At 35.0% G+C, this 12,308-nt stretch overlaps 1 protein-coding gene across 1 annotated transcript in view; it reads right to left on the reverse strand.

Moving 5' to 3' along the window:
- Positions 1-12,308, reverse strand: part of MRC1 (mannose receptor C-type 1) — an 80,052-nt gene that overhangs the window by 37,054 nt on the left and 30,690 nt on the right. Inside the window, exons 7-10 of the mRNA XM_054593090.1 lie at positions 11,765-11,950; positions 8,565-8,722; positions 7,725-7,835; positions 1,550-1,665 (exon numbers count right to left, since the gene is read on the reverse strand). Coding sequence (XP_054449065.1) covers positions 1,550-1,665; positions 7,725-7,835; positions 8,565-8,722; positions 11,765-11,950 — 571 coding nt within the window. The remainder of the gene's footprint in view (positions 1-1,549; positions 1,666-7,724; positions 7,836-8,564; positions 8,723-11,764; positions 11,951-12,308) is intronic.

The following is a 12,308-nucleotide window of genomic DNA, read 5'->3' on the forward strand; positions in this document are numbered from 1 at the left end:
ATCTGTGTGGCTTTCCCCTTCAATTGCTTTCTCATATCTATGCTCAGAAACAGAAAATTATTAAGAAATATAGAAAAGTTGAGATTTAATCTCTAGAAAGAGCTGAGAGCAGAATCACAAATTCCAACATTTTCTTTCCCTTTGGATCTCACGTATGTATCTGGCGTAATATGGTAATAACGCAATTTGCTTAATAAAGGAATCAAAGTTTGTCTTAACTGACAAATGCCAGACAATGAGACAGAAATGTAGGCAAAAATCTCTCTTTGGAGCAAAAGGAAAGTGGTGGCCAAAGTTTCCAGGAACAAAGGGAGCTGTGGATGACTGCAGAGAGAGCAGAGAGCGAAATGCGGAGAGAGTTCCATAACAGAACATTTGTTTGACCCTAGGCTGAATAATTCCATTCCCTAAACCGAGGAAACCAAAAAAGTAAAAGTTCTACACTCAATTTTTCTTAAAAATCTAAAACACAAATTTAACCACACAGTTAGTGAGCTCCTGAATATAAATATCATAGAAAAGACAAAGAAAAATAACCCTAAAATATAAAATATACGGAAATCTCTGCTCCACTAGACCAAAGGGTCGATCACAGTGCAGGTCAGCACGTGTCCCCACCTCACTTAAAGATGCGCAGCTCATCTCTTCGTCATAAGATAAAAAGTATCTATGTTCTGATTTTCAGGTGTTAGCATAATATCAGGGCACCACAATATATTAGACACTTAATTGTACATGAAAGAAAGATGTGGGTTGAAATACAAGTTCTCTTGTAAAGATTATACAAATTATAGCACACCTTTCATTTTTATCAAAGGATTTCTAATAGCAATAGCATACTCTACATTTTATTGAGTCTGCTTTGAAAGGTCAATAAATATAACTTGTACTGTGACTCAGTAATATTTTACCCTTTTACTGAAAATGACACAGACATTTTAAATTTTCTTTTAAGTTTCTCTTGGGCTTATTCTAGTGCTTTGCAAAGAGTAGGGGAAAATTTAAAAACAAAACAAAACAAAACACTAAAATCTTAAAAGTGAATGGGATTCCAGAAGTCAAAAGTTACATAAAATTCTCTATATCCACATGAATTTCTTGACTTATAAGTCTAGTAAACCTGGCAAAAAGGAAAAGAGAAACAAAAGGAAGACTTGGGAAGAATGAATAAAATATTCAGTAAACCTCTCTGCCCTCTTTTTTGATGGGGAAAAAAGTGATAAAGATAAAAAGTGGGATTTTTGAGCTGAAAATTTTTACTTATTTTTCCTGCTTCAAAAAATTGTCATATCAGAAAAATTACATCCAAACTAGAGTATTAATAAACAATTCTGACTATTGCTTTATAGTACTAAAAGTAACAAAATACTGTATAATGTTTACAATGTCAAATTCAAACAAGAATGTGATTTTTAATTTTCTGCTTTTATAAATATACCTCATGATGCCATGTAATTTACTCAGAAATGTAGAGCACATTGATACCTGGACTTTTCTGAAAGTGTTTCATTATTTGACATCTTAAAATATAATTAAGATTATTGCATACTTGTCTTCAACAGTAGTCAGGTAAGCCTTCTCATTCACACAGGTTTGGTTTGCTTCTGTAAATGTTGAAAGTGTGTGTCCAATCATATAGCAGTAGAAGCCATGTCTTTTCCAGCCCTATTAATGTTATCAAGCAGATTATCACACAAATGTATTAGATATTATTTTAATAATCCCTCTGTCATGAAACATAAACTGACAAACAAGAAAACTAAAAGAACATAAATCTGAATAATTTAAAATGCAATGAAAATCATTTAGATGAAGAAAGGAAACAGTAGTGTTTTATTCCTCATATGACAAACTATGGTACAAAATGGTTGCGGGGGGCAGTCATTCTCTCTCTTCCTGAAGCATCCTCCAACAAAATGATTTGAGAAATGTTTATCAAAACAACTGAACAGAATGGCTGAGATTTCAGTTTCAGAATAGGTAACCACAGGGAACAGTAGGCAGAATAACAAAGCTAGTTGCCTGCTGAGGCCAGTGGTATGTGCTGAGTATAGAGCTGATCATCTCATCATAGGAGAGGCGATACCCAACTTCTGGCAACATGATTTGGTATTCCTCTCCCACATTTTAAGCACACAGAAATGCTGAATAAAAACGTGACAATAAACAAAAAACCCATACTAGAGTTTGAAAGGTAAAAGAAGAACTCTCCGGGCACCAGATGGTAATAGAAGATGAAAAGCTGGGTCCTGACTGCTGTGGCTCAGTGGTTTGGGTGTCGCCCTGCAAACCTAAAGGTCACCAGTTTGATTCCAGTCAGGGCACATGCCTGGGCTGTGGGCCAGGTCCCCCGCTGAGGCGTGCGAAAGGCAACCAATCAATTTTTCTCTCGCACATTGACAGTTCTCTCCCTGTCATTCTCCCTTCCCTCCCCTCTCTCTAAAAATAAATAATTTTTTTTCTTTTTAAGTAAAAGTTGGAATAGAAAATGCACCAGCTGAGACTGAGAGCTGTCCAGAGTGTATCAAACCTAGATTAAGGCACCAGAGTCTAGGGGCTGGGTCTTAAATGTCCACCCAGGCTAAGATATTGACCATCAGCCTAGCTGAGGCAGGAGATGGAATTGAAATTCTTGCATAAAAATTATCCCCATTAAAGGTAGCACCTCCATGAAAGGAGAGCAAAACTCTGCCCACAGAATGGGGAAATAACAGAGATATTTGTCATCTGCCTGGGATTCTGGGTGCAGGGAAACAAAATCTGTTTGAAAATAAATACAAAGCCTGTGCCACAAATGGGTACAGGTCCCAACTTTACACTGTTCAAACTGTATGAGAATCACTGGTAGGGGTGGGGGAAACTTGGTCTACAAAAAGAGAATCTCCTAGGCACTCAGAGAAGTAAATGTGAAACTCACACAGAAATACTTCCACAACCCAGGTCACATGAGGCTATGGCATTTGAGATTTGGGGTGGAGATGGGGTAGGGACTAATTCATAATCAAAAACTACAAATCATGTGAGAAATGTCTCACTTTAAGTGAAAGTTAATAATTTAACATAGGAAAATATCTGGAAAAATATAAAAATAAGTATGTTTGAGATGATTTCAGTGAAAAATAAGAAATAGAATCAATACAGAAGGATCAAAATGCTATGAACAAAGAATAAGAGGATTTGAAACACACAAAAATATAGAATTTCAAGAAAAGAAAAATATAAAGTTAAAAACCAACCTTCAAAATTGAAAACAGCCCTAGACCATGTGGCTCAGGTGGTTGGAACATCATCCCATGACCAAAAAGTTTGCAGTCAGGGCACATGCCTAGGTTGCGGGTTTGATCCCCAGTCAGGGCACATGTGGGAAGCAACAGATTGATGTTTTTCTCTTATATTAATGCCTCTCTCTCTCCCCCACCCTTTCTCTCTAAAATCATTAAAAAATATCCTTGGGTGAATATTAAAAAAAATGAAAACAAACTAAATTTCAGAAATTGAAACTGAACAAAAACAAAAATAGCCTTTCTTTTCAGATGGCTTTCAAACTGATTATAAAGAAAAAAAATTAACAAATCAAAATGCATTTTAGGTGGACATATTTGAACTTCTTCCTTATATTGTACAATGTAACTAGAGAATTATAATACACCATGGTCATTCTCCACATGAACATTAGAATGAAATACTTCTCAAAAAAAAAACCAATGGCCAGATTAAATATAGAAAATAGGGTTTTAAAATGATTAGCAAATTGGATAAATATAGCAGAGAAATTAAAATATGAAAAGAGGTTAGAAAACATATTGAGGTTAAAAAATAGAATGAGAACATCAATCTAAAATATATTTCAGAAGCATCAAATAAAATTAATGGTTGATAATTTTTAAGAATTGAAAAATAGGTACGAGTCCTCAAAACGAAGAAGCGTATTGAGTATGAAACCAATAAAATCAATTCAAATCTTGACACATTTACTAAGCCGGCAGAATGACAAAGACAATGAGATCTTAAAATCAGAAAATATAGTTGACCCACTTTTTGAACAGGAAGGATTGCTCTATAACAGGAATTCTAATGGCAAAAATCAAGGCCAGAAGAAAGTAAAATAATATATAAAGTACTGTAAGAAAATAACTGTCAATCTAGAGTTCTAAAATGACCTATCTAAATTATTATGCAGGGCAAGGATAAATTCAAGACATTTTCAAACACAGAGAAAGAGCCCAGATCACCAGTGAGAGAGCTTGTGAAAGATTTACTTTGGCAAGAAGGAATGTTAAACCAGGAGGAATGGGTAGGCTAACAGTCTACACAGCAAAGGAATAAATAAATGTCTTAGTAAATCCAGGCCTAATTGCCTGTAAAAATAGCAAAAATAACTAATTGGCTATGGGAAGTTAAATAATGGAATGTGGTTTTTCTTTCAATTTTTTGAGTCTAACATTTTTTCAAAATTAAACTTTTTTAAATGTTTAAGTGGAATAATAATCTTCAGCTTGTTCAGGAAGCAGAGAGAGATGCTGAATAACTTTAATTTCAAGTCAGGAATGCATGTGGATGAAACTGGAGAGCATTATACTGAGTGAAGTAAGCCAGGCGGGGTTCGGGGCGGGGCGGGGGGAGACAAATGCCACACAATCGCACCTCTAAGTGGAACCTAATCAACAAAACAAAAAGAAGAGCCAAACAGAACCAGAGATTTGGAAATAAAGAACAACTGACAGTGACCAAAGGAGAGGTGAGAGGGGGATAATGGGAGAAAGAAGCAGAAGGGAGAAGGAAAGGAACAGAATGAAGGACTCACGGGCGCAGACAATCAGGGAGGGGGGGACTGACCGTGGCAGGGGGGAGGGACAGCAGTAGGAGCGAGCAACGCGGAAACAGGTGGGACAACTGTAACTGAACAACAATAGATTTTTTAAAAATAAAAAGAAATAAGGTTAACCATTTAAAAAATAGAAGTAGAATGTATAATCCCCCGGTGTAAAAAAGAGAAAAATGAGTTAAAGATATTCAATAGGACCAATAGGGTGCAGGAAAGGAGAAAAAGAAAGAAAATAAAATGAAACGGTCAACAAAATAAAGTACAAAATAAGATGGTAGAAACTAATCCAAATACATGAGCCTGTAAAACAAATCTAAACTCATATGTTGGCCAGTTAAAAGCCAGAGTTCCTCACATTAGATTAAAAATAAAAACACAGATATATATTTATAAGAACTATTCCTAAAATACAATGGTTAAAAGTAATTAGTTGGAAAAGAGTTTCTGGGGAAATACCAAGCAAAAAGATATCTTCTGTAACTATTATTTAAAATTAATTTTATGACTAAAGTAATTACATAATTAAAGGACTTATTCATCAGGAAGATACAACACAGATCAAGGTATATATAGCAAAAATTAACAGAACTACAAGAAGAATATATTGTCAAGCAGACAAAATATCAGGAATATAAAATATCTGGATACTATCATTGTTAAATTTTATCTAGTCTACATATGTACACCTCTGAACCCAATTATTGAAGAACATTCTGTCCAAACATATATGGAATATTTACAGAAACCAGCTACAAACTACACCATAAAGAAAATCTCAACAAATAACAACAAAAACTTTATATGCTCACGAGGGAGGGAAAATTAAAATCAATAGTACCTCCCAATTATTTAGAAACTAGAAAACAAATAAAACCCCCAACATTACTACCAAAACCCCCTCACTATCAACATATACACACATATGCATGTATACACACACACACACTCTTCTAAATAGTTCCTGGGTCAAAGAAATCAAAAATATTTAGAATCAAATCATAAGAAAACACTACATAACAAAACTTGGTGGCTGTTCCATGGAGTCAATTGCACCTTTTACTTTTATAATTTTAAAACACATTCAGTTTATATCATATCTATTAACTCCTCCATCTAAAGCTCCTAGTGGCATACTAGATATTTTTGAATTTCAAACTCATCTGTGGGACTCCTAGTCAGCCTGGAAAAAGAGACTTCTGTATGGAGGGAATGCACATTTGCATCTGTCAGACATCCTGAAACATCAGCAACTCAGGACCACTTTATGTGAATTTCTTAGCTCAGTATTTCCCACCCAGGTAAGCAATGAATGAAAACTGAATCCCAGATCAGGCCTGTCGTTTAGAATTCCCAAAAAGACCTCTATACCACCCAGTGCCCAGGCCCAGACCAAAAAAAAAAACAAAACCTGTCTTATATTTCTTTGCTGGTGAGAGTTTTTTTTCCTAGTCTTCCCAGCTCTTTGAGAAAGCCATTGTGTAGAGCTGGTGTTTTTAAACTGGCCAAATTATTTAATAACTCTGAGCTTCAGTTGCCTCTTCTACCTAATTAAAACTATAACATTTATCCTTTAAAATCAATGAAAACATAATAACTGCCCTCAACAGTTGCTTTTTATTAAAATATTTTCCCATTATTTTTTATTACCATCCTAATGATTAAATTGAATTATATCAGATTGGAGATATAACAATTAGTAAACTATATATATAACTTTGATTGCACAGAAGTTGTAAAATTTAAGGAGTGTTTCTTATTTATATAAAATTACAATAATATATGATACAGTCTCCTATATATGCATATGATTAGGCAAAGAGTATCTAAGTGTAGTGGGAATAAAACCAGCAGTGAAAGTAAAGTGACCTGGTGACAGGTGACAGGAATCTAACCTTGCCTCTGAGTGACTCTAAGAAATTTATCACTTCTCTGAACTGAGATTTCCAGAATGCAAAAAATTAAAAGTGGAATTTTGATCATCACTAAGATCCTTTATATCTCTAGCAGCCTGTGATTTTTCTGTTTCTGCTCCACGTTTCTTCATGAGTTATTTCTGCAGTACTAAATTATGTTTCATGAATTCTCAGTCTGTTGGTATTTGTTATGATTTGATCACTACATGACAGTTTTGGAAAGAAAATGAGTTTCTACTTTATTTTTGTCCAAGAGAAGTGAGAAACGAAAAAAGTGGAAGATGGGAGACTCAGCAATTAAGCAGGAAAATGATAACCATACACCCAGGATTTTGCAGTGTCTTTTCACTTTTAGAAATTATTTTACAGAGATCATATACCTTAACCTCAAATAAATATAAGACCTGTAGAGGTATTACTAACTGTCAGACAGGTGAGGTGGACACAGAATAAGAATGCATGGCTTCATTCAGTTTAAAGGGGTCACTGCCAGCTACGACCAGCTACAGTTTAGATCTCCCTCCTCTCATTGCAGTGATCTACGGGGAGGGATCCCCACCAGAAGTAGGCACATCAGAAATATTATAAATGGAAAAGTGACTGAGGATTGTTTGTTATTTGTAACTTAAGGTTATCTACTGGAAATGTTCTTGACAATCCATAGGGTCATGGACTACCAATACCTTGATGACACCTTGTTCCATCACCTGTCTTCGTCACCCTCTCCAGGCTCCATTCAGTGTGTCATTTTATTCTCTGTTTTCTTTCCTCCAAGTCCCATGACACTCTGAAAGGAGCTACTGACCAAAGATAACCCATAATAACTGTCAAGGACACCTGAAGGGGCGTTAGGGCAAACAAGGATACAAAACAGTGAAAAATTTGGCTATCTAGGACAGTAATAAAGTACTTTCTCAGGCAAAGGTAAAGCTAAATGTATTATAAAATGTTGCTGATCTGAAATCACTGTGTATGTCTGTACTCACCTTCCCACAGCCTGTTTCGACTTCCACTATTTCTGGCCCTTGGGCTTGTGATTTCATTTTACAGATGTAGCCAAGAGGCCGTTCGCAGGTCTGATCTGCCCAGTACCCATCCTGTGGAAAGCAAAAAGGAAAAACTTAATGATTATCAGTTGTTGGACTTTGACACTATTTTCTTGTAATTGTGCCTCATAAAAGGAAAACAAAGATTTGAGTTTATTAAGAGAAAAATTACATCTATGCAAAAGAAAGGTAAATTGATGTTTTACAAGTAAACAGCAAATTCTGTTTTACTCTGGCTACGAAGATGTAAAGTGAGATTGGAGACCGTATGTTTCTGTATCTTAGCTGTCTGACCCACTGTTTAAAGGGATCTTTTCATACATGGCACCTCCAAGGAACCAAAACAAAACAAAAACAATAACAAAAAAAATCACACACAAATATAGCTCTCCAAGCACAGATTCAGGCCCTGGGACCCAGCAGAGATCTAATGAGGTCTACTCAGAGCAACCAGCCGAAAGTAGAACCAATGCTCAGAATTGATTAGTTGGGCCATATGTATATATGGCACCACTTAGAACCCAGCATAGGAACAATATATGAGTAATAGTTATTGGTTAATTTCAAACTTCATCCAGAATTTTCTGTTGGTTTCTTTTCTGGGCCTCTTGAAAATATTACTTTGCTAAACAACTGAGAGAGATTCAAGAAATTGAATCTGAATTTTGGTTCAAACTTGATCTATGCCAATTAGCCTAGACTAGAAACAATCTAAACAACCATATGCAACAAGTAGGAAAAATTCCCTGTGGCTTTTGCTAGACACTAGTGTTGCCTTACCTTGCCTTTCATCACGACACAGTCTTCCTGCCTGTTGTTTTCGTGGCTTGGTTCTCCACGGAGCCATTTGGTAAATGTTACTGGGGTTCCATCACTCCATTCAAAGTACATTTGAATCTTAATGTCATTTAGGCCAATCCATAACTCATCATTTGGCTCTGTACAAGGAGAAAGACACAGGAATAACTTACACAAAGATTTTATTCCAAAAATCAAGAGGGTATGAAGAAAGAAAAGCCCTCTGCTCTCAACAATACTTCTTCTCTATTGATACTGCCATCCCCTTGAGTGTTAATGTGACTTACATGCTACAGACTGAGATGCGAGCTACACTTTACGTTGTCAACGTTAGCTTAGCTGTGTAATGTACCCTTTACATCGCCAATGTGACTGTATCCTTTCTTTGTGCTACTGCAAATTATGTCCTGAGAGTTGCAAAAATGAACTTGAGGTGAGTCTATCATTACCTTATACCTTGTGAAGCTTTTTGTTGTTGTTGTTATAAGTAATTTACCGTACCAACTGCACTCATCATGTTGGAAATACGGTACTTATTTATATGTAAATCTATCTGACTACTATTAAATCTTATGTAGGTTTCAAAATAACAAGTATTAAAAACCACTTTTATTTTACTGATTTTGTTGTTGTCGATAACATTTTATTTTACTGACTGTGTTGTTATTGAGTGAAAATGATCTAGCTCTACAGTAAAAAGATGCATAAACTGAGAAGTTGGCACCTATTTATTAGCCTATAAATATAAATGAATCTGGAACTATTTTCGTGAAATACTACAAGAACCCAAATAGCAAATAAAGGTTAAAACAAAAACAATCAGGTTTAGATATAAAATGTGATCATTTTGGTTTAAAATTCTATAACTTTTACTATTGATTTTATCAGTGGCTATACTTCTAAAATTCTAACTATCCTAACTAAAATGGGACAATATTGAAGGCCTGAGATTTCATGGCTAAAAACATACAATTCCAAATTTAAAAGAATGAAAGCATTCAGTATCTATTTAATTGCACTACTGTGAATTCCATCATGAACATTCGATTTATCTTAACTATATAATCAACTTAAATGCCAAAGGATTTTAAAGATGATTTTGTATAGTAGAAAATGAGGAAGATGGAGCACTGTGTAGGCATTTCCCTAAACAGTTTAGCCTCTTCCTCCTCAAGTTGTCACTCGACTTTGTTTTTGGAGAAGTCCCTGACTGGCCTGGCGCCAAATCCTGCAGATGTTTCCAGCACCATAAAACGTGACTGACAGTTGCCAGGATGATCCCTTTTCCTTTCACTGAATGTAGCAGATCATAATCTGTTTGAGCAGCCGATATAGGCTTCAAAATGACCTCACATACCCACCCCTTAAGGATTTAGTTTCAAAATTAATGAAAACCTAACTCCTAAGTCTCACAATTATAATAGAGTATTAAGAGTTCTTTATAAACATTCTTCACACTTAACTGTTCTCCTCTAGCTTTGGTAATTCCAAAGCACCATCGTGATCCTTCAAAAATATATAAGTGAGTGTAAAGCTGTTAGGCTGATTTTTATAAACCAGTTATAGAAGCTGTTTTAACTGATGGAGTCATAATTTATGTGTGCAGGTCCCCGTTCACCTCCTACCTTTCCATGAATGACATAAAAGATATTTTGACTAGCTAAAAAAGGTTTCCTAGGCTTTTGATTTAGAAACAATTCCTTTAATTTTATAACTATGCTTTCATCAATATTATTTTCATTGTTTTAAAGAAGTCCTTGTCAATAGTAAAAGAGAAAAGGCTTCTTTAGTGAAAATTTATAAATTCTGAATTTGAATAAAAGCAAACTTCGTCATCTAATTTTCCAAAATAACCATAGCAATAAACATATAAGGTTCTCCTATTAGTATATGCTATTGCACAAAGTACAGCAAGATTTGCACATTACTGCTGTAGCATCTTTATTTTTAATTTTATTTTTTGCAGAATAAAACAGAAATTTATCTTCCCTCCATATACCCCTGTAGCATCTTAACTATTTTCCACAGATATGTTTGCAAACTTTACTACCTATTATAAGTATCATAACTTATATGTCATGATATTACTCAGATACATCAGTTTTGATTACATTATTATCATCCAGGTAAATATAGAATAATCAAGAAATCGAGGCTGCACAGTCTATTCTCATGGCCTACAAAGCTCAGTGAGGAAAGCAGGGGAGGAAGGATTCCGTTTGGCACAGGTGCCAGGAGTTAGCAGTGTTTGGGGATCTTTTAAATCTTTCTAGAAAACTATTCTATTTTTCTACTTGTCAATCGCTTTTTCCTCTCCCCTCCCCCAACTCCTATCAGTTGTCAGGCAGCGTCGGGAAGGGGCCCCGCCATCACCACCATCCATTTCCTCTTGTTTTGTTGGCTGGAAAGGAGCAGCTGCAGCTATTCAAAAGTCTCATCAGTGAAAGCAGAAAACGATAATCATTTAATCAGCAAGTACCAAGGAGGGCTCATTATCATCAGCTTCTCCCTCACCCTCCTCTTCAGGATAAGCATTCCCAGCTCATTCTACCCACTTTTCTTTTATAAACTTTTTTAATTTTTAAAAATGTTACATTATTTAAGTTTCAACATTTTCTATACATTTCTTAAGTGATGTATCTAAAATGGACACATAAGTTTCTTTAAAAGATTGAGGCCAACAACTAACTGTGCCGATGAAATATCCCATTTCTTTTGCCATTCATCATTCCAGCAGCATTAGCTAGGTTAATAAAGAATAAAAATCTCAAGCATGAGATGCTTCATTTATAGACCTTTCTTATGAGGTAAAACATAGCCTTAAAAAAGAAAATACACACGTACAAATAACCACAAAATAAAAGGAAATACTGATGACAAGTTTAAGGTAGAGTGCTCTGAATACAGACTATATATAGAAATACGATATTTTTTAAAGTACCCATAATGGATTACATATTAAAAGAAAAATAAATCAAATTAGCTTAGTGATAAAAAATCTTTAAAATACTATACAATTTTTACATTTTAAGATTTTTTCACATTTATTATTAAATGTATTAAATTGATCATTCAATTATTAATTTGAAATTATTAAAGCTAACAGTTATGATTAAATTTTCTGGACATGAGCGGCAAGTGGGGAAGACACCAGTCAAGCGTGTTACTGATGTAGCTCTCACCATAACCCAGCTGGGAGATAATGAAGTCAAATTCCTCAATGGTGTGGATGCTGGCTAGGTCACCGCCTTCCTTCCTACATGCAGTCAAGGCATCTCTTTGGATTTTCTTCACCTCTCTGTGAATCTTGTAACAGTTACCTGCATATGGCCACCACTGATGTGGGCAGTTAGTAGGCACACCACTTTCTAGAAAAAAAAAAGTTTGGAAATCGTTTAAAAGGGAGGTGTTTTTTATTTTAATTGTAACAACATTTTCTACCACTCTATATAAAAAAGAGTTCATAGTTATGGGCAAAAAAAGGTAAGATTATTTTTTACTTCTTGGCATTCACAAAAGACTACATTGTGTTTGCTTTTAGACAAAAAAGTACACCCATACATCTTTCATTTTAATGAAAAATACAGCTCAATGAGAAATCTCTTCTTTCAAAACATTGTATTTACAGCAGGCTCCATGAAGATACAATAGGCTGGTTTTATCTGTACTTTGTCATCAGCAAACCTGTACTAAGCATGTTATGTAAATGCTGGAAGCACAAAAGTT

The sequence above is a fragment of the Pteronotus mesoamericanus genome, unplaced genomic scaffold (genome assembly GCF_021234165.1).
Source record: "Pteronotus mesoamericanus isolate MK-2021 breed Mesoamerican mustached bat unplaced genomic scaffold, CSHL_Meso_final contig_130, whole genome shotgun sequence".
Lineage (NCBI taxonomy): Eukaryota > Metazoa > Chordata > Mammalia > Chiroptera > Mormoopidae > Pteronotus > Pteronotus mesoamericanus.